The 24,237-nt window shown below is 36.2% G+C and overlaps 1 protein-coding gene across 1 annotated transcript; it reads left to right on the top strand.

Moving 5' to 3' along the window:
* The first annotated feature begins 14,189 nt into the window (after positions 1 to 14,189).
* Positions 14,190 to 21,733, top strand: LOC124841859 (uncharacterized). Its single transcript, XM_088097072.1, has 4 exons — positions 14,190 to 14,559; positions 14,995 to 15,146; positions 20,997 to 21,345; positions 21,414 to 21,733. The coding sequence occupies exons 1-4, from the start codon at positions 14,190 to 14,192 to the stop codon at positions 21,731 to 21,733; spliced, it is 1,191 nt and encodes a 396-aa protein (XP_087953198.1).
* The last annotated feature ends 2,504 nt before the right edge of the window (positions 21,734 to 24,237 follow it).

The raw sequence follows: 24,237 nt of genomic DNA, 5'->3' as shown, positions 1-24,237 counted from the left end.
AGAGCGGACGCTAGAGAATGTTCCTACTGAGGCACTCAACCAGGGAAATACTTATAGACTTGGGACAGGTTCGCCCAAGCACCAAGCCTATTGCGTATAGGGATACACTCCCTTTGGGTCATGAACACCCAAGAGCATTAAATATAGCGATACACTCCCTTTGGGTCATGAACACCCAAGCACATTAAATGTAGGGATACACTCCCTCTGGGAAATGTTCGCCATAAGAACACCTAGCAAACCTAGGGGCCACCCCCCTATTCTAGGTCATGTTCGCCCAAGAACACCTAGCGCACGCCAGTATAAGGGAAATCTACCTATTATGGAACCAGACGGGGGATGCAAACTCTGCCGGACGGTCATAAGAACATCAAGGAAACAACAACGCTCAATAACAGGTAATTACCAAATATATGTCTTCAAACACAAAAGTATAAACACACAAGTCGTTAACATTACAGGTACAAAGTACTTCCAACAAATTCAAAGTATGAATAAAGAGCACGTCAAAGTGTTTGAAGCTATCCTATCAAGGCTTCACAATGTCAAACAACAGTGATAAAGGGGGCCGCCGGATCCTCCTCCCATCCTCCTCCCAAACTTCCTTACAAAACGGTGTGCAATAAAGAACTTCCACACCGAAAGTCACTAAGAAGTCCTATAGTTAATCCGTCCATAAAACCGAACGGTTAACTCGAACTTGGGGGGCATTATGTATACTATGATATCTAGGCCGAACGGTTAGCATCAAAGACCGATCGGTCTATCTACTATAGCAACACTCGTCAACTCTACTATAGAAATGCTCGTCAACAAACCAGGTTAAAGGATATTGGGCCACAACGTTCGTCACCTAGGTCAAACCAGGTTAAAAGGTGTTGGGCCACAATTGGGCCATCATTTAAGTTATTGGATAAAATATCTGATTAAAGATATTTTATGAGCAACCGACCAAATTTTAAGGTAAATCTGTTTAAGGTAAGTCTGTTTATATTTTATTAGGCTTGTGATAACCTATAAATACAAGGCCAAGGCTAAAAGCTAGGTACGTTCCACTTACGTTCTATTCATACTGGAAAATACTCTGCTGTGATAATAAAATCACTTTCTTGAGAGCTAAGGCTCCATAACACATGCCTAACTTGAGCGTCGGAGTGCCTTTTGCAGGTACATTCCCCTCCGACGGTGAAGGAGAACGAATAGTGCATATCAGAGAAGCACGAGCGACTCATCGAAGGATAAGCGAGCGACCTATATTGGAGGAAAGCGAGCGACATCGACATCCAAAGGCGATAAAGACACGTCCGCAAGGTTAATTTTCCAGTCTCTTATATCTGTATTGAAACAAAAATTAAAAGATATAATTATTAAAAGAAAAATTGATGATAATGAAATCATAATTAAAACTAGTTATTGTGTTAGTAGTTTGGGGCACATGCATAGTTCAAAAAAATATTTTAGTAGCTTGGAAATGTAGATGATAGTAGCTTAGAGCACAAGTTTTAGTGAGCTAGTTTAGAACTCATAACCTTCACATGTATTTTTTCTAAAAGCTTTTGGTTTAACTTTTATTTGTGGCTTGTATATTATTATGATGATGAAATGAATTCCATGTTGTTTGTTGGATTGAATATGTTCATTTTCAAGTATATTGATTATAAATTGATTCAATGAGATGATTATACATAGAAATTGTTTGTGATGTCAAATGTAAGCACATTTTATTTTAAAAAACAAGTTTTTATGAAATACATGACAATGTATTACGTCATAATATGTTGAACCTATTATAACGTACTTTTTTGTTACCTAATAAAAAGTGAAGACACTAGTAAAAGAAACACTTTTGAAGGCGTCATATACATTTCGTTTAAGAAAAACCGAAGCTTACAACCCTATATACCTCGATTACGAGTGCACCCGAAGCGGAATGGTTGTACTGCCTCGGTTGATAAGACACCCGAGACCTATACCATTGTACAAATCATTGCAAATCAGAGACAACTTTTTGGAAAGCCTTATTGCTTCGGTTTACTAGGCAACCGATGCCTATACACCTGTGCATGTTAGGTTTTTCGCCTGAAATCCTCTACAAGTTAGGCTTTTTGCCTGAACCATTGACAGCTCTGCTATGCCAAGCCTAAGGCATCGGTTCTTCAGGGAACCGAGGTCATTGATGCGCACTTCATACTTCGGCTATTGCTTTTAACCGATGCACTATTGTGCTATTACCTTGGGTTTTAAAGTAACCGAGGTAGTAGCTCCATTTTCTGACCTTAAGCTACACAGTTTCATTTGCGTCGCCCAACAGCTTCTTCTTCCTCTCGTGGTCTCGTGCTTCTTCTTCGTTGTGCTTTGTGTCCACCACTGCCACTCCTTGCGTCGTCATTGCGTTCCTCCTTCTTGCCAGTGCTCGCGGCTGTCGTTGCTGGTTGTCGTTCTTGGTCGCGCCTCCTCCCTTCATCGTCGCGCTGTCCCGCCGCTGTTGCCTGCGTTGTCTCCAACGAGGTTACTATTCTGTCGCTGTTGTAACCTCCGCTGGTGCTGCCTCTTTATACAAAAAGTGGAGTAATTGTTGGTGCTATTGGATGAGGAGAGTTTGAGGAAAGACACAACACTTCTTCTCCTGAATGATCTTCGGATCGTACAACTCTGTTAGCCGAGTTTTGTTGCTGTAGGAATAGTTTTAGGTGATAATTTAAGGTGCCATCATCTCTTCCCTTACCATGCTTTGTTATTGTTATTTTATATTTTTTTTCTTTTGTGTTTGATTAGTGTTAGTAGTTATCAGCTTTTTGGAAAGATCAACAACTTGTCCTTGGTAAATCTGTTGTCAATTAATGAACAACTTAAGGCTCATATTTTGTTACCATTGAAATTCAAAATGTGTATTGGAAGGCCTTTATTCAGACTTGTGAATTGAAGTCTACTACTTAATTCATAAAGAATTAGTTACCAACCAATTTTGTTAAACACATCTTATAAGCTAGTCCAATAAGTTAATGCTAACTTATTGATTTTATTCTAAATATATTCTAACTATTCTTGATTTATATAAAAAATGGATTTTCTAAATTATTTTTAATTTATTGAGGATGGTGTTTGCATTTTGAATTAAATTAGAGATACTTTTAGAATAATACATTACACTTAGTAGAATTTGTAGTTAAACAAACTTACATGACTAAACAAAGAGTTAAGTGCATTATTTTCTTATACTATTTTAGTTTAGTGGAAGTATTATTTTGTGAAGTGTTAAAGTGTGTAATGGTTAAAGTATTATTTTCTTATACTATTTCCTTATATTGCATTTTGTATACGTAATTCTTTGTTTGCTTGAATATATATTGTTGTTGACAATTAGCCTTAGTTTCCCGTTTGAGATTCAATACAAAAATTATTTACTATCTCCAGATTTTTTGTACAAACGTACTTTTACAAATGAAAATATAGGAGATGGTAATAATAATTTACAAGTATTGAATCTTGAATTGTCTGGTTGGACAGTTTAAAAAGAGTAATAACTTTTTCATAGTTTATTATAACATATCAATTTTAATATACATGTCTTAAATTTCACGAAAATTTGTCGTTGTGTTTTGTATTGATCTTCGGGTGCATATTTGATTATGACTTATAATCACTTTCATTTCGTGAAACCTGAAGACCAATGCAAAATGTTGGCAAAATTTCGTGAAATTTAAGATATGTTGTTTAAAATTGATATGTTTAATAAACTAAAAAAAGTGAATCTTCTTGAATGGAATAGGGTCACACCTTGAATACAAACACGATCAAAGTGATCATTCAAGATTATTGAAATTGTGTAAACAATTTCAGTAAACATGCGTACGGATCGAGGGTGAATTAATTTACCACGCATGAGCATTGAGTACGAGAGAGTAGTAGAGGAATTTATAGAGTTTGCGCAACGTAATGCGAGTACAAGTGGTGATGATGAAGTCAAGTTCAGATGTCCCTGTGTGAACTGTTTGAATGGGAGGAAGTTGAACGCAACTGATATTAGGGAACATCTTATATGTGATGGTTTCATACGAAGTTATACAACATGGATATGGCACGACGAATTAAAAGACTTTCCAACTGTCTCTCCAACTGAAAATGTTTATGATTCCACAATGGATATGGAAGATCAAGCAGAAGAAGACAACTTAGAGGACATGATCCGCGATGTTGGCCCAGAAGCTTTTGCCCAAGCGCATGTGTATGAAACAATGTCCACTGATGGGGAGACTCCTTTGTATGCGGGTTCAAATAAGTTCACACGGTTGTTAGCGGTGTTAAGGCTCATGAATTTAAAGGCGAGCAATGGATGGAGTGATAAGAGTTTTACAGAATTGTTGTCGTTATTGAATGAAATGCTGCCAGATGGAAATACGTTACCCAATAGTATTTATGATGCAAAAAAAATTCTTTGTCCGATGGGTATGGAATATAAACGGATACATGCATGTCCGAATGATTGCATATTATATAGGAATGAGAATGAAGTTTTGATAAAGTGTCCAAAATATGGGTTATCACGATACAAGTCAAAAAACAACGGTGAAGATGGTTGTCACACAGAAAAGAATGGTTCTTCTTTGAAAGTAGTTTGGTACCTTCCACTAGTTGCCAGACTTAAGCGTTTGTTCGCGAATCCCAAAGACGCTAAAAACCTAAGATGGCATGCAGATGATTGAACAACTGATGGGCTGCTTCGTCATCCAGTTGATTCAAAGCAATGGAAAATTATTGATCAAGAATTCCCCCAATTTGGTGAAGAATGTAGAAATCTTAGGTTTGGCTTAGCTACTGATGGAATGAATCCATTTTGTAATTTAAGTACCAATCACAGTTGTTGGCCCGTTATACTGATAATTTACAACTTATCTCCTGGATTGTGCATGAAAAGAAAGTACATGATGTTGTCAATGTTGATATCTGGTCCAAAGCAGCCTGGAAATGACATCGATGTTTATCTAAGGCCACTAGTTGAAGACTTCAAGTTGTTGTGGGTTGATGGGGTTGAAATATTTGATGCCTTTGCTTCATAAACTTTCATGATGCATGCCATGTTATTTTGCACCATTAATGACTTCCCAGCTTACGGTAATTTGTCGGGGTACAGTGTGAAGGGTCATAAAGCATGTCCTATATGTGAAGAAAACACTGCAGCTCAACAATTAAAACACGGAAGGAAGACAATGTATATGCGTCATCGGCGATTTTTACAATCTAATTATCCATATCGAAGGTTAAAGAAAGAATTCAATGGAGAACAAGAGAAAGACAATGCACCCATTCCACTTATTGGACTTGAAGTTGTTGAGAAAGTTAATAGAGTACATCATATATTTGGGAAAACGTCGAAGAAGTCTTCTGTAACGACCCCTTGGAAGAAGAAATCAATATTCTTTGATCTTCCATATTGGTCAAAGTTAGATGTTAGACATTGCATAGATGTCATGCATGTTGAGAAAAATGTTTGTGATAGCTTGATTGGTACACTACTAAACATCCTGGGAAAAACAAAAGATGGAGTGAATGTGCGTTTGGATTTGGTTGACATGAAGATCCGAGAAGAGTTGGCACCAAGAGAGATTAGTAAACGTACTTATTTGCCCCCTGCATGTTACACAATGTCCAAACAAGAGAAGATAAGTTTTTGTCTTTGTTTAAGGAGTATCAAGGTACCACAAGGATACTCTTCAAATATCAAGAGCTTAGTGTCAATGCAGGACTTAAAGCTTGTTGGACTGAAGTCTCACGATTGCCACGTCTTAATGCAACAGTTGTTACCAGTGGCAATTCGTGGAATTTTGCCCAAAAAATTTAGGCAGACCATAACTCGATTGTGCTCATTTTTCTCATCAATTTGTAGTAAAGTCATCGATCCTACAAAGTTAGATGAACTTCAAAGCGAAATTATCATCATCTTGTGTCAGCTAGAAATATTTTTCCCTCCATCCTTTTTTGACATCATGGTGCTTTTACTTGTTCATTTGGTCAGAGAAATAAGATTGTGTGGACCAGTATACTTAAGATGGATGTACCCTATTGAGCGTTATATGAAGATTTTGAAAGGGTACGTCAAAAATCAATATCGTCCAGAAGGTTCAATGATTGAAAGATATATTGCTGAAGAAAGTATTGAGTTTTGCTCTGAGTATATGGCTAAAGCAAATCTGATAGGAGTCCCTCGGACATCATGGTTGAATAGATATTCTACAAGTAAAAGCATCCAAGGTGTGAATGTGGTGACGAAAATTCGTGAAGAATTGATGCAAGCACATCTGTACATATTAAACAACACAGATGAAGTGATCCCATTTTTGGAAGCACACAAAGCCATTGTAAAGGACAATTATCCACGACAATCAGAGAAATGGCAGTTGGTGGAGCATAACAGAACATTCTTGTCCTGGTTCAAATCTGAAGTTTCGAAAGAATCACGGTCCTCTGAGACTTTGTTGTGGTTAGCAAATGACTTGAAGTTTGATGTTGTATGTTGTACAGGCTACGAAACTAATAATTGCACATTCTATACAAAGACTTTGGATGATAAAAGCACAGTACAAAATAGTGGCGTCAGTCTAGAAGCTGAGCCGCTACAATTTTCCACATCCAAAGATCAAAATCCTGTAGTTGGATCCATGAGATATTATGGTAGAATTGAAGAGATATGGGAAGTTGATTACACTAAGTTTTCCGTTGCACTCTTCAAATGTAAGTGGGTAGACAATAAGAGTGGTGTCAAAATAGATGAATCTGGTATGACACTTATTGATTTTCGAAAGGTTGGTTATGGAGACGAACCGTTCATCATGGCATATCAAGCAAGTCAGGTTTTTTATGTCAAAGATACTGCGTCTGACCATTGGTATGTTGCTCTCCAAGGAAAAAGGCAAATTGAAGATAAAGAAGAGAGTCCAAGTAATCTTCATATCGTTGACAACCATCCATTTAAAACGACAATAAACTTGGATGACGACCCTCTAATTGATGATATACAAGCATTACGAGAAGATCACAATGAGGGAATATATATATGACCAATCCATATGATTATGTATGAATTTCATGTTTGTGTAAATATTTATGGCTTTTGTTAAATATGTGTTATTTTATAAGTGTTTTATTTATCTTTCATCTTATTTATCTTTCTGCAATCCATACGATGAAGTCCCCATCACTTCTATACGGACGAGAGGAGCAACGAGGTTACGACAGCTTATACTTTGAAGAAATGCAGGTGAGAGGACACCTGTCATTGTTGACGTGGTCACTGGAGTTGCATTTGGCCCAAATGTTGATGTATTTAGGTCTTATCTTGGAGTATTGGCACGTGATCGTATCTCTATACTTACTCCATCCTTTGACCATGTTTCTGAGGCTGATCGGAATCTTATCTGGCAAGATCTATTGGTAAGTTAAGCAATATTGCTCCAAATTCTATATTCATTATATTGATAAATCTGTATTGATATAAGGTTATTACTTTCTTTGTTGCAGATAACATTTGATATGCCAAACGTCGAGAGCTTAAGGAATAAGTGTTTATCTGCAATTGCAGAAACATTTCGAGGGTTTAAGACAAAATTGACGTCTACATATATATTTGGACCAAAAAGTAACGAAAATCCATGTTCCAAATATTCAGCAATTGACGAAGAAACATGACGTCAGTTTGTAGAGCTTCGTTCATCCGAGGCGTGGCAGGTAAGTGCAGTAAAATCATTCAATTCATCATTCATAATTCTATACTATGACAATTGTTTCATTTTGTCACAGGAAAAAAGGTCAAAAGCACAGGAAATAAGCGCTCAGAATAAAAATCCACACTTACTGTGTCGTGGTGGATATAGGAAGCTTGAAGAGAAAATAATGAAGCAGAAGTCAGATACCAGACTTCCACTTTCTGAGGGTGGTGACCCTCCTCCTCCTCCTTCACCACCATCTCGGCACGAGAAGTGGAAGTTAGCCCGTATAAGACCATCGGGCTCCTACACTTTCGAGTCTGCCAGAGAAATATCTGAAAGAATTGTAAGATGTCATTTCTTATATTTTTACATTAATTTTGTTATATATATTACATAGATCTTTCTAATGATTTTGAACTTTTGTTATGTGACAGGACTCCTTGGTTGAGCAGAGCTCCCAAGGTCAATTCATACAAGAAGGTCGTCAGGATATTCTTGCCACAGCTATTGGACGACCTGAGCACCCAGGACGGGTGCGTGGTGCTGGGACTGGCATAGGCATACAACAATTTTTTGGGTCTTCCTCGCGTCCATATTCATACGAAAAGATGAAGGAGGACATAAGAAAAGAGATGACGCAGGAGATCACAAAGAAGGTTCGGGCAGAGTTGTATGATGAAGTTGCTGAAATGGTTGCGCGCCAGTTCCAGCAGCATTATGAGGGTTATGGCAATCGTCCTCCGCCATCTCCTGTAGCGGAACATGTTGTGCCCCCTACAGGTGAACTTATTTATTTATTTTTGGTTACTAATTTACTTTTTGCATAACCTAACATTTAATTTGACAGGTAGAAGTGGTAAAGGAAGTTGTTCAACTGCCGGTGTTCTAGAGGACGACATGGATGAAACTCGTCCATGTCAGTTATATATTCTTTCTGATACTGGGACCGTCCTAGTGGCTCGTGGTATAGTTTATGAGACAGCCACTGTAGTGCATGGTGTACAACTTTCAGAAGATGAGGTCAAGGTCACGGTGGATGAAGTTGTCATAGCAGATGTCGTTCTTCCTGTGCCTACAGATGAGTTCTTCACTGTGGAAGAAGCATTTAAGTCCTTTGTCGCCTGGCCTAGACATTTGGTTGGTGATGTATCTCATCCCGCGGTAAACACTCGTACTATATACTTCTCAATTTTAATATCTACTTCTAATTGACGTTATAACATAACCATTTTTGCATTTAACAGCAGATAGGTCAAGAGGGAAGTCCTACACCGAAGAAGACTCATTTATCTGAGGATGACCCTCTTGGTGCGTTACACGAGCTTGCTAAAATCATTTCAGATGCGCCGATGAATGTACACTGGGACTCTACTACATTTGGAAGAGAAGCTCAGATCCCATTGTACTTGCATCATCAAGATGTTAGGGAGCTTGCGTCGGGTAGAGAAGAAATTAATATTACACTCATTCAGCTGCGGATGATGTAAGTTTATGAAAACTTTTTTATATAATTCTATTTCATCACCTTACTTATATCAAATTATTTCTTCATTTTAGGTATATGTTTGATGTTAGTAACAAGAAGGGGTTCAACGATGTATATGGGTTCATTGACCCCTCGATGACTCATGAAAGAAATAAATTTGATGATATCCAAACATACATCACCACCTGCTTTGGAATGGGGAAGGAGATATATTTTCTCCCTTATATACATGGGTAAGTTAAGTTTCTTAACTTCAACACATTCATTTATTAATTTTGGTATATGATTCATAACTTATTACCAATTTCAGGTGTCAGTGGCAGCTACTTGTGATCTCCATACCGGAGAACACTTCTGTCTGGTTTTGTTCATTGCAGAAGTCTCCTCCCAGCCCTCTTAGACATATAGTAGATTGGTAAGAATCTCAATGTTTTGACTTTTTTTTTATATAAATGTATGCTAAAGGAATTGTTTTTAATAGTTCCCTTGCAACACATATGATGTTATCTGGGAGATCTACTGCTACAGCTAAAAAGCTTGCATGGGTTGCCCTTAAGGTTTGGTATTTTAGTCCATACTTTGTTACATTTGGTTCCATTCAATTGATGTTACTTAACATTTTATAATTATGATGATATATTGTAGTGCAATATACAAACGGGGTCATATGAATGTGGTTACTACGTCATGTTTTGGATGATGACCATTATTCGTGCACATTACACCAGTGGATGGGAAACGGTATTATTTAGGTTTCAATTTTATTTTCCCTATAGTTTAGATTTCAAATACACTAAGTTAAATCATTGTATTTTATGGAGAGATTCAATAGGACTGCTCCAATTCCAGAAAAGTCACTTCAACTTGTGAGGAAAGCACTGGCTAAATATATAATTCATTTATATAATAGTATATAGTAGATATTAGGATATAGTAAGTTATTAGGATATAGTAAGTTCTAAGTTTATGTTTCTAAGTTGTCTCATGCTTATCTACATTACTATTAGTTTAACTTTGTACATTACATTGATTTATGCTTCAAACTTGATTTATGATTATAATTGGATTGATTTATGCTTATAAGAAGTTGATTTATGATTCAATTGAATGTATTTATGTTTTATTATAATTTTCATTAAAAATATACGTTTCTTGATTATTCTCGATTGTTTTGGCTATAAATATATATGCAGGTCTGTTTCTGTTGTTGGGAATGTTGCAAAAACAGACCTAATTTTTTTAAAAAAAACAAGCTGATATGCCTCGGTTAGTGTAAAAGCCGAGGTAGAAAAGCAACTTATGCCTCGGTTATGACCACACCAGAGGCAGAAAGTACTGCGTCAAAAAAAAATACCTCTACTACCTCGGTTCAAGCTATAACCGAGGCAGTAGGGTGGAACATACGGCCTCGGTTCCAGTAACCCGAGGCCTATAGTCCTTCCAAAAACAAAAAACCAAAAACCTTACTGCTTCGGTTATGGTAGAACCGATGTCAAAAGTAGTTCACCTTTTGCCTCGGGCTTGAACCGAGGCAAAAAGTAGTACACTTTTTTCCTCGCCTGCATATGGCTCGGTTCAAGAACCAGTGCCTATAACAAAAAACAACCGCTGTCGTTTCATCTGACTGTACTAGTGTTAGTTCCTTTGTCTCCAAACGATGAAATTACAGAGAGCATTTAAGTATACGTGCAGCACGGAAGGAAAGAGGTGGTGGAGCCATGACCCCTCAATTTTTCTTTTAAATTTATATATATATATATATATATATATATATATATATATAATATAGGAATTGATTAGAATTGAATTGAATATTTTTATTACAATATTTAATGTCAAATAAAATATAAAATTTAATATAATAAAGGATAAAAATTTATTAAGACACTTATTATTTTGTTTCCTTCCATTTTGTTTTTGAGTTTATCACATATTTATTGATCTCTAACTTTCATAAAATTTATGTTCTTTAGTTTATAAAAAAAATAATTGAACACAAAAAGTCATTAGTTGTGTTCTCATTTATTCTCTTTCTTAAATAAAAAGACAGACAGTAAAATATCAATTTAATAATTAGCATTTTTTTATTTCATGAATCCTTTTGTATATTATTTTTTTATAAATATAGAAGGAAAGTTTTTGTAATATATTTTTTTTCATAACTAATTTTAATTATGACTTGATTATCATAAATTTTTCTTTTAATAATTAAATCTTTTAATTTTTTATTTAATTATGATAAATTATTTTTAGTTTTAAATTTTGTTTTAAAATATATATATATATATATATATATATATATATATATATATATATATATATATATATATATATATATATATATATATATATTAAAAATCAACGCTAAATAGTAGAGTCCCATAAAGAGGGATCTAAGAATGAAGCTAAAATTTGAGTTTATGTACGTGTTAACAACGTTGTCATGTTACAATAAATGCTATATGTGTTAATATGAGATGCTTCAGGGATAATGTATTTAATATTCATCTATAATAACAATATATTAAATGGGTTTTAAAAATCTGACTCAACAAATATATTAATATTATATATATATATATATATATATATATAATGGTAAAAAATCTATTTGGAAAATACTTATTTATAAATATTACTGAAAGAATTTTTCACAATTATTAATACCAAACATTTTCGTTATTTATTGATAATTATCATTGTTTTCCCTTTACAATTTAATATTTTAGTGTTATTTTCGGTTCTTTTTCTTCACTTCATCTTCTTCTTTTCATTTTTTTTCTTTCTTTCTTTTTACTTATCTTTGATCGATTTTGAAGACATATTTTATCAAATTTGACAAAACTTTTGCCACCATTATATCCGTAGAATTTTAAAAAATATAACTATTGACAGATTAAAAATTTTCAATAAATTTATTAATAATTTTTTAAATAACTTAATTACTAATGAGTTCAATGAAGAATTAAAAAAATTCAATTACTTAACATTTCTTAAAAATTCATGAAAAATTTTAAAAAATTAATCACCAACAAAATTTACAGACAAATGTGACCATGATATAGTCAAAGTTTAAAAACGAAAACTTTGATCTTTTTTATTAATGGATTACCAAAAAACTAAAAAATTGACATATTTTATCGAATCCATTATTGACGAAACTATTACTAATGAAAACATTTAAGATGTTTATGATAGCAAAAAAATAGGAAAGAAGTCGAGTTGATGTTTGATGATATTTGGAACTAGGTACTACTGTTGTGGAATTCTTCTTCATATTGTTTAAAGTGTTCACAAGCCCAACAACATCGAGCATCTAAAATAGGAGGCAACTTACACACAGTGGCTCTATTAGTACACATGGACATGCAATTTGCATGGCAAATACACCAAAACAAATTTCTTTTTATTTATGATGTTGTTTGTAAGACAAGGAGTTGTGTCATCCATCGTAATTTTGAAGTTTTTAAGCAAGCTAATTGTTGAGAGGGGAGCTCTCGCATCCATAAATTGGTGAAAGTTTTTTTGTGATGAACTAAGAAATTGGTTCTTTATTGCACAATAAACTTGATAATAAATTGCCTAGGATCATAAGAGAACAATGAGATACATAAATAATCTGTATAAGTGAATTTAGTTTTGATTGGTCAAAATTTCACATTACTAATTGTATTAATCACTTATATTGATAATCTAATATGTTAAGGCAAGCCAAAACTCACATAAAGAAAAATAGGACATAACTATAAGTATTTTAATCGATTACATTAGTAACCTAATTTGATTAAAACAAAAACTTTTTCCTAATTGATTACATTATTAATCTAATCTTTTAAAGAGAGTCAGGATAAGCAGAACAAGATATAACTGAGTATTTTAATCGATTAAATTAGTGACTTAATTGATTAAAATAAAAAGTTTTGGCTAATCGATTAAGATTTTAACCTAAACGATTAAATTACGACAAAATTTGATTTACTATATAAATCATTTTTGAAACTTAACTCATTACGAAATTCAATTGCTATATAATAACATTTGCTTGAGTTTGAGTATAGGCACAAACAAAGAACAATTCTTGGAGGTTTCAAGCTAGATTGGTGAAGAAGACTACAAGAAATCATTCAAGACTTCAAGAAGCACACATGTTCCGAATCATCTGCATTATTGAGTGTATTTATTTTAGGTTCTTTGTATTCTTTAGACTTATAACTTGTGCTGAGTAGGTCAGGTTAAAGAGAGTGAGAGTGATCCTCTCTTGATTACTTTATTTTGTACTTGAGTGTTGGTGAGGATACAAATTTATTGTATCTTTGTATTCTTGACTAAAATCTTGATTGGTGGATTACCCACCAACTAAGGTTGTCGAGGGAAGCTAGATAATTACTTTTAATTAAAGTATGTGGTGTAAATTTGATAGTATATGAGTATTAAACTGTTTGAATGAAAATGTTGTTTGATGTTAGTGATAATTGAGTTAATTGGGTAATATTGATGATTTTTGTGATGATGTATGTTGTACAACTGTTTGAATCTGTGTGTATGCGTGTTTGAAATTTGGAAATTATGCTGAGGAAGTGTTTGATGCTGATTGTATTGTTGGAAGAAAAAGGGTAATCTTGGTTGTAGGTTAATTGGTTCAAATTTGAGATTTTGATATGGAAATGGTGAGAAATGGTTGGTGTATTGTTTTGTTGCAGTTGGTCTTGGTTAGGAGCTTTTTTGGATCATAATTAAGTGTCAAAGTGGGAGGAAATATGTTATAAGAGGGTATGAGATTTATAGACATAGTTTACTTTAGTCTAGGACTTGTTTTTAGGAAGTGGAGTAGTGAAAACTTGAATTGAGGGTTCTATGAGTAATTGGTCATTTTCGTTGGTGTTATAATGGTGTAATTTTAAAAGTTGTATGCATTTATCTTACATTCACTTTAATTAGTACTGATCCTTCCTTAGACTTTTCTATTCTTTCACTTTATTTGTAACCATTTCAATGCAGTCATGATAGGAGAAGGTTTAGAACGTCGTGATAAAGGAAAGGGGGTAGCAAGGCCTAAAAAGAGGCAACGACAGACACCAAAATATGTACTTAGGGTGCCGGCTACACTACCTACCACAGCTGCCCCCAGTCCATCATCTGTGGTGCCTTCTCCTACCCCTGCAGTACACCCTCCTCCTACCTTTGCAGTACACCCTCCTCCTACCCCTGTAGTAGACATTCTTCCTCCTCTTGTGATTATTACCCTCACTGCTCCCCCTGTGATTATTACCCCCATTGCTCCACCTGACCCTACTTCTATACCTTCCTCATCTTGTATATCGCCTTCTAAGACTGCCACACCATCTGTTGATCCAGATTCACCTGGTGATGGTGATGGTGTTGACTCGCCCCTCCATGATCGACCATGGATTCAACCATATGGTAAAGGGTAAGACTTTAATCCCTTTTTTAACCATTTTGATGTTTAAAGTTTGTCTTACTTCAAATGACTTTTATTTCTTTATATGTAGGTTTATTCCATCCACGGTTGCTTCCCAGGCCATCACACGATCAATTAAGCAACAATATTTGAGTCCATGGCCTACTTGGGGAGTAATACCTGTAGATGACAAAAAGTCATTATGGGACCGTTTTAAGGTGAACAACCTATTAAACTAATTGTCATTCTTATTTTAGTATGTTCATTAATCAATGTTTGTTTTGTTTACTGTTATAGATGAAGGTGCAGTGGAAACCTGAACATGCAACTCAAATACAAAGAAATTTCCACATGAAAACAACTCATCGGTTGTCGGAGATGTTTAGGGATGCCCGTAATGCAGGGGAGCGCCCTTACTGGTTGGGTGAGCACATTTGGAACTCTTTACTCGCTCATTGGAAATCAGCAGAGTTTCGCAATAAGTGTGCCACAGCCCAAAGGAACAGAGCTTCTGAAAAGGGTGACACCCTGCATACTGGTGGGTCGATCATGGTTCATGAGCATGCCATTCGTATGGCAAAACTTTTAATACTTTTCTATTTCTTTCATATATAACTTATGTATTTTCGATTTCATGTACACTTCTAACTCTAAATTATGTTACAGGCACAAGCTTTGGGACGAGCGGTCCATATTGATAAGGTCTTTGCATAGACTCATGTTGCACTAGTAAAAAATTGGGTTTTTACAGCGCACATTATGCCACGGTTCAACGGAAACCGCAGCATAATGGTGCGCGGTGGCATTTTTGTAAATAAATCGAACATATATGCCGCGGTTCTGCTCCAAACCGCGGCATATACTCCAGTCAACCATTGCCTTTGACGCCACGTATGAATAAAAAATTAAATAACAGAGTATATGCCGCGGTTGTCCAGAGAACCGCGGCATATACCCCTGCCAATTTATTGCAGGTGCTGACTGGGTCAGAGAATTTGAAAAGTTACAAGGGTATATGCCGCGGTTCTCTGGACACCCGCGGCATATACCCCCTGTAACTTCTCAACTTCTCTGCCAGTCAGAGAATTTCAGAAGTTACAGGGGGTATATGCCGCGGTTGTGCAGAGAACCGCGACATATACCCTTCTCATCTACTGAAATTCCCCAAAAGGCAGTTGGGGAGACAGTTATGTTCAGCACGTTACAAGGGTATATGCCGCGGTTCTACGAGCAACCGCGGCATATTCTCCTATCTGAAATTAATTTAATATGAATTTGAAATATTTCGAGGTATATACTGCGGTTGCCCGCTGAACCGCGGCATATAGTTTGAAAATAATTTCAAAAATGCCATTTCGGATAATTTTTTTAATCCTTATATGCCGCGGTTGGGAGTTAAACCGCGGCATATACCCCTATTATACCGCGGTTAAGTAGTGAACCGCGGTAGATTCCCCCGTTCAGAGTTAAAAATTAAAACTTGGAACAGTGTCGTCTTCCTCGCGCGTTCTCGCTGTTTTCGCGTTTTTTCTTCTCCTCCGACAGCCATCATCTCAGGTACGCGTTTCTGCACCGTTTAAACTTGAAATTATTCGGTCCTTTCTCATTTGTGACGCGTTTGAAACAGTTTTAGCCGATCAAAATCGTTTGAAACTCGTCATTCCCTCTCCGCTGCGATTTCGTTTTCTTTGCACCAAGCGTTTTCGCCGTTCCTCTTCTAGGTATTTATGCCCTTTTGCATTCTTAACGTGATTTCTTCATTAGTTTTTGCATAATGTTATAGTTTTGGTAATGTATGAAGTTTCTATAGTTTTGGTAATGTATAGTATAATTTTTGCTTTAATTTTGATAATGCATGAAATTGTTATAGTTTTGGTAATGTATGGTATGGTTTTTGCTATAGTTTTGGTAATGTGTGTTGTAGTTCTTGTATTATTTATAAACCTTAAAATATTATTCACTAAGTTTCAATGATATGTATGAAATTGCAAGTTTGATTTTTAGTAGCTTATCTTTTTATGTAATATTTAGGAATATGGATCGAAATTGGATTAATTTACCACGTATTAGTGCTGAGTACGAGAGAGGTGTAGAGGAATTTATACAATTTGCGCAATGTAATGAGGGGAGAAGTGATGATGAAGTGAAGTTTAGATGTCCTTGTGTGAACTGTTTGAATGGGAGAAAGTTGAACGCAACTCAAATTAGAGAACATCTTATATGTGATGGTTTTCTAAGATGCTATACAACATGGATCTGGCACGGCGAAGAAATGGATTTTCCCACTGACTCTCAAAGTGTAAATGTTACTGATTCCACCATGGAAGAAGATCGACCGGATGAAGACAAATTGGAGGACATGATCCGCGATGTTGGAGCAGAAAATTTTGCCAAAGCTCATGTGTATGAGACGATGTCGACTGATGCGGAAACACCTTTGTATGTCGGTTCAACTAAGTTCACACGTTTATCAGCGGTGTTAAGGCTCATGAATTTGAAGGCGAGCAATGGATGGACTGATAAGAGTTTTACAGAACTGTTGACGTTGTTGAATGAAATGTTGCCAGATGGAAATACACTGCCCACTCGTAATTATGATGCGAAGAAAATTCTTTGTCCAATGGGTATGGAGTATAAAAGGATACATGCTTGTCCCAATGACTGCATTTTGTATAGGAAAGAGTTTGAATTTTTGACAAAGTGTCCAAAATGTGGCTTATCACGATACAAGTCAAAAAACAATAGTGAAGATAATGGTCAGATAGAAAAAAATGGATCTGCTTTGAAAGTAGTTTGGTACCTTCCAATAGTGCCCAGACTTAAGCGTTTGTTTGCGAATCCCAAAGATGCTAAAAATCTTAGATGGCATGCAGATGAGAGAAAAATTGACGGGCTGCTTCGTCATCCAGCTGATTCAAAGCAATGGAAAAATATTGATCGACAATTCCCCGAATTTGGTAAAGAGTGTAGAAATCTTAGGCTTGGTTTAGCCACTGATGGAATGAACCCATTTGGTAATCTGAGTACCAATCACAGTTGTTGGCCAGTTATATTGATAATTTATAACTTATCTCCTGCATTGTGCATGAAGAGGAAGTACATGATGTTGTCTATGATGATATCTGGTCCAAAGCAGCCTGGAAATGACATAGATGTTTATCTAAGCCCACTAGTTGAAGACTTGAAGGTTTTGTGGGTTGATGGGGTTGAAATATTTGATGCATTCGCTTCAGAGACTTTTATGATGCGTGCAATGTTATTTTGCACCATTAATGACTTTCCTGCTTATGGTAATTTGTCAGGATACAGTGTCAAGGGTCATAAAGCATGTCCTATATGTGAAGAAAACACTGCAGCTCATCAATTGAAACATGGAAGAAAGACGGTGTATCTGTGTCATCGGAGATTTCTAAAACGTAATCATCCATATCGAAGGTTAAAAAAAGCATTCAATGGAGATCAAGAGAGGGACGAAGCACCAAATCCACTTACTGGCCTTGAAGTTCTTGAAAAAGTTAATAAAATACATCATGTATTTGGGAAAACATCGAAGAAGTCATCTGTAACGACCCCTTGGAAGAAGAAATCAATATTCTTTGATCTTCCATATTGCTCAAAGTTAGATGTTCGACATTGCATAGATGTGATGCATGTAGAAAAGAATGTGTGTGATAGCTTGATTGGTACATTACTCAACATTCAGGGAAAGACAAAAGATGGAGTGAATGCTCGTTTGGATTTGGTTGACATGAATATCCGAGAAGAGTTGGCACCCAAGGAGATTGGTAAACGTACTTATTTGCCCCCTGCATGTTACACAATGTCTAGACAAGAGAAGATAAGTTTTTGTGTATGTTTAAAGAGTATCAAAGTACCACAAGGATACTCTTCAAATATGAAGAGTTTAGTGTCAATGCAGGACTTAAAGCTTGTTGGCATGAAGTCTCACGATTGTCACGTCTTAATGCAACAGTTGTTACCGGTGGCTATTCGTGGAATTTTGCCCAAAAATGTTAGGCACACCATAAACAGGTTGTGTTCATTTTTCTCGTCAATATGTAGTAAAGCCATCGATCCTACAAAGTTAGATGAACTTCAAGGCGAGATTGTTATCATCTTGTGTCAACTAGAGATGTTTTTCCCTCCATCTTTTTTTGACATCATGGTACATTTACTTGTTCATTTGGTTAGAGAAATCAAGTTGTGCGGACCGGTATACTTAAGATGGATGTATCCTATTGAGCGTTATATGAAGATTTTGAAAGGGTACGTTAAAAATCCATATCGTCCTGAAGGTTCGATGATTGAAAGGTATATTGCTGAAGAAAGTATTGAGTTTTATTCAGATTACATGACATCAACGAATCCAATAGGAGTTCCTCGCACAGCATGGTTGAATAAATTTTCTACAAGTAAAAGCATCCGAGGTGTCAATGTGGTGACAAAAGATCGCGAAGAATTGTTGCAAGTGCATCTTTATATATTGAACAACACAGATGAGGTGATCCCTTTTTTGGAAGCACACAAATCCATTGTTAAGAATAAAAATCCAAGACAATCAGAGAAATGGCAATTGATGGAGCATAACAAAACATTTATGTCTTGGTTCAAATCTGAAATTGACAAAGAGCCACATTCTTCTGAAACTTTATTGTGGCTTGCAAATGGTTTGAAGTTTGATGTCGTGTGTTGTACAGGTTATGAAGTCAATAATTGCACATTCTATACGAAGACTTTGGATGATAAAAGCACAGTACAAAATAGTGGAGTCAGTTTAGAAGCTGAGTCACTTCAATTTTCCACATCAAAAGATCAATCTCCTGTACTTGGATCAATGAGATATTATGGTATAATAGAAGAGATATGGCAGGTTGATTACACCAAGTTTTCTGTTCCATTGTTCAAGTGTAAGTGGTTTGACAATAAGAGTGGTGTGAAAATAGATGATTCGGGTATGACACTGGTTGATTTTCGCAAGGTGGGTTACCGAGACGAACCGTTTATCATGGTACATCAAGCATCTCAAGTTTTTTATGTCAAAGATCCTGCGTCTGACCATTGGTATGTTGCTCTTCAAGGCAAAAAACAAATTGAAGTTAACGAAGACAATCTGATTAATATTTATATTGCTGACAACCATTCATTTCAAACTACAACAAATTTGGATGACCAATCTGTAGTTGACGATGATGTACATGCAATTCGGTCAGATCATGATGAGGGAATATACATATGATGAATCCATATCTTTATGTATGAATTTTCAATTTCTATATAAGTATTTTATTAATATAACATAAGTTTTCCTTTTATACATTTCCTATGATTACTATTACATGTTTTGTTAATTTATATGATATTACATAAGTCTTGGAAGTGAATTTAATGTTGTTATTTATTTTGACAGATATATGGCTGATCATCCACATTCTTCAGGGGATGAGGCTCCCCCAACCAGATCCACTAGAGGACCCACTAGGATGAAACAACTATTGATCAGGAAAAATAGTGGTGAAAGAACTCCGGTGAATGTGAATGTCACCACGGGTGTGGCAACTGGCCCCCATGCAGATGACTTCCGATCATACCTTGGAGTAGTGGCACGTGATAAGATTAGCATTCTCATTCCATCTTTTGATCATGTGTCCGAGGGTGATCGGAACATTATTTGGCAAGATATATTGGTAAGTTAGTTAATAGCATTTGAATTAAAATTTGTTTATATTGATAATTTTGTACTAATACAACTTTATTATGTTTTTTTCAGATGACATTTGACATTCCAAATGTCCCAACACTTAGAAATAAGTGTTTGTCAACTGTTGCAGAAAATTTCAAAAACTTTAAAAGCAAGTTGACATCAAGGTACATCTTTGGACACCTTAAACATAAAAGTCCATGTAGTTCATATAAGTCCATTGATGAGGAGACTTGGCGGCTTTTTAAAGAGAGTCGGATGTCAGAGGAATGGCAGGTTAGTGTAGTTCATATTATTCAATTCCTCATTAACAAATATATATAATATGAACTAATTAATTAATGTGTATGTGACAGGCAATTAGAAGCAAAGCACAAGGAACAAGTGCTCAGAACAAAAACCCCCACCTATTATCTCGTGGTGGGTATAGGAAGCTTGAGGAGAAAATCCTCAAGCAAAAGGCAGATGTTATACCACGATCTCAGAGTGGTAGCCCTCCTCAGCCTCCTTCTCCACCGTCTAGACATGAGAAATGGAAGTTGGCCCGTATGCGACCATCGGGCCCCTACTCTTTCGACACTGCACGAGAGATTTCTGAAAAAATTGTAAGTTATCACTGTTCCTGAAAAAATTGTAAGTTATCACTTCATTAAACTATTTAAAGAATAATGGTGTTTTGTAATGTTACAGGACGCCTTGGTTGAGCAGAGCTCCCAAGGCCAATTCACTCCAGAGGGTCGCCAGGATATTCTTGCTGCTGCAATTGGACGACCTGAGCACCCTGGACGTGTACGTGCTGCAGGTCCTGGAGTAGGAATTACAGATTATTATGGGAGCTCTTCTCGTCAGCCTTCATATTCATACAGCGATACACAAAGGATGACAGAAGAGATCACAAAAAAGGTCCGACAAGACCTTATACAGGAGATCAGGGCCGAGGTGAGGGCTGAATTCCAGATGCTATACCAGGAGCAGTTTCAGAGCATGCGCCCGGTGCAGTCTCCTATAGAGGAACATGTTATCCCTCCCCCTCCCACAGGTAAACTTAATAAACATTTATGTGCAATTATTTCTATCTCTTGTATAATCTAACATTTACTCTCACAGGGAGAAGCGGCAAAGGAAGTTGTTCCGCATCGGCCATCCCAGAGGATGACATGGACGATGGTAGTCCATGTCTGCTATACATTTTAGAAGATACTGAGATGGTGCTGGTAGCTCGTGGAACAGAGTTTAGGTCAGCGACTGTATGTCATGGTATGCAACTATTAGAGGATGAGGTGAAGGTCTCAGTGGATGAAATGATCATACCAGATGCCTCGGTTCCACTGTCCACGGAAGAGATTTTCACTGTGGAACAAGCATATAAGTCGTTTATCACTTGGCCTAAATTTTTGGTTAAACCAGTTTCTGACCCCTCGGTATGAAATTCTTCTTTACACTTCTCAATTTTAAAGGTTTTTGATGTCAAAACTTATCTTATCTTTTCATGTAACAACAGACGCAGGCACAACAGAAGATTCCTCTATCTGAGGATGACCCTCTTTCTTCATTGCATCTACTTGCTGACATCCTTGATGATAAGCCTTAGGAGGTTGAGTATGATGCTAATGTATTTGGGCATGGCTCTGAGGTCCCAATATACCTTAATAGCCAAGATGTCCGTGAGCTTGCGTCGGGAACACAAGAGTTGAATATTTCAATTATTCAACTATGGACGATGTAAGTCTATGACAAATTATTTATATATAAAATTGATTTATATATCAAGTATCCTTATATCAAAGTTAATTTTTGATTTCAGGTATATGTCTGGGGTCACTAATAAGTTGGGGCGTTCTGATGATTATGGATTCATTGATCCCCAAACAATTCATGAATCAAATGATTTTGAGCATATCAACATGAGTCTGATAAGAAGTTTTGGAAGGGGCAAGAAAATATACTTTTTGCCTTATATATCCGGGTAAGTGAACTTTGTTAACATAATAATGTTCCATATGTGATTTTAATATTTAATAGTTACGTTATTATGAATTTCAGGCGCCATTGGCAACTTCTTGTTATGTCTATGCAAGACAACTATGCTTTGTGGTTCTGCTCATTGCACAGGCCTCCTCCCACACAACTCAAACAAGCAATTGATTGGTAAGAACCTCAATGTTTGGACTTTCTTTGTTATATAACTGAATGCTAAAACCTTTTTTTATATACAGTTCTATTCCAGCAAGTATGATGATGGGTGGGAGATCAATTGTTAGTAGTAGAAAGATTGCTTGGATTTCTCTCAAGGTTTGACATATGCTATACTTTGTTATAATTGTTTTATAACAAATGTTATTCACTAACTATTATCAACTGTGATGATATATTGTAGTGTAACAGACAAAATGGGTCATATGAGTGTGGATACTATGTAATGTATTGGATGACCCATATTGTTCGTTCTCACATCACAAGTCGCTGGGAAACGGTAATATTTAACTTTAACAAATTTTGATTTTTTAACAAATGTTGAATTCATATACACTAATTAAAATGAATTGTCTTTTGCAGAGATTCAAGACTACTACACCAGTTCCTGAGAAGTCACTATTATTCATTAGGAACGTTGCTGCGAAGTATATAGTTAGATTATACAATAGCTCTTAGATTTAAACAATGCATTTGATTAGATAGAATTTTCTTAGACTTTGTACTTTATTTGATGTTGAAATACATTTGAACATGTGTTTGCTATGTTCAAATTGAATTTGTGTATATGTTTTTATATGCAGGTCTGTTTTTGTGGTAGTGGATATCACAAAAACAGACCTGCAATTTTAAAAAACTGCAGGGGAATATGCCGCGGTTCTAACCACAACCGCGGCATATAGTGATTCGTTTTTTTTAAAAAACGAGACATATGGCCGCGGTTTTGACACTAACCGCGGCATATGCTTCACTCTTTTGCCGCGGTTGAACCGCGGCATATAGTGTATTTTTTTTTTTTTTAAAAAAAAAAAATGGATTTAGGCAGCGGTTCCCTCGACAACTGCGGCATATTCCGCAACCTATATACCGCGGTTAGAACCGCGGCCTAAAGTGTCTGACTTACTACCGCGGCTGAATATGCCGCGGTTCAAGAACCGCGACGTATAGTGAAAATGAACCGCGGTAAAAGCCCCTCGCTGCACTAGTGTTGGCACTAAGCAATTCGTTGCTGAAAGATCTCGGAAGACTCATGTAAGCAAATAACAATGCTACTAATATTAATTTCTCATTATGTTATTGTATTATTCCCTAACAGTTCTTTTAATGTTTGAACAGGAAGAATTTTCTACGAGACTTTCAATGGTTTGATCCAAACATGGGTTAGCTCCTACACCGGATGGTGCGAGTAATAAGGACGACGACATTCGTAGGACACGGGTCGATGTCGTTGGTGGAAAGAAAAATGGATGAGTGTACGGTGCAAGACAACTTGCTACAAACTATACAACATCAAGAGGAGGTACTCTGAAGCACCAACCTTCTTCTTCCACCACTATTGCTGACGAGACCATCGAGCGCTTGACACAGCTACTGCAACAACGTGACCAGAAAAATCATAATTTGAGAGAAAATTACAGTGACTTGAGAACTGAGTTTACAAACTTCAAGTCCCTGGTCATGAGAGCGCTGTCTGATGCTTCAAACATTCATTCCACTGTCCTTTCGACCCAGCCACGACCCTCCCGTCACCTGTTGTCCCTCAACAACCCACATTAGTCCAGCCCACATCAGTCCAACCCACACCAGTCTAGCCATCTATAGAGCAACAAGATGATGAAGATCATTCTTGATGATGAGTATGTAGATTATTAGTTTTATTTTGTTATTAAACATAGTTCTTAGAACATTTGGATGTTCGACCATTATGTTTCATGTCTAGATGATATTATTTTATGTT

Source organism: Vigna umbellata, chromosome 8 (assembly GCF_029865625.1).
Source record: "Vigna umbellata cultivar VRB3 chromosome 8, Vumbellata_1.0, whole genome shotgun sequence".
Lineage (NCBI taxonomy): Eukaryota > Viridiplantae > Streptophyta > Magnoliopsida > Fabales > Fabaceae > Vigna > Vigna umbellata.
This window is presented reverse-complemented; position numbering and strand designations above follow the sequence as displayed.

What these genes read in the sequence shown, in the direction of transcription:
- LOC124841859 (XM_088097072.1), top strand. Translation starts at nt 14,190, where the DNA reads ATGATAGGAGAAGGTTTAGAACGTCGTGATAAAGGAAAGGGGGTAGCA. An exon ending in TCCAGATTCACCTGGTGATG is followed by an intron (nt 14,560 to 14,994) that starts GTGATGGTGTTG and finishes GGAGATGTTTAG; the next exon opens with GGATGCCCGTAATGCAGGGG. An exon ending in GGGTGACACCCTGCATACTG is followed by an intron (nt 15,147 to 20,996) that starts GTGGGTCGATCA and finishes GTAATGTTACAG; the next exon opens with GACGCCTTGGTTGAGCAGAG.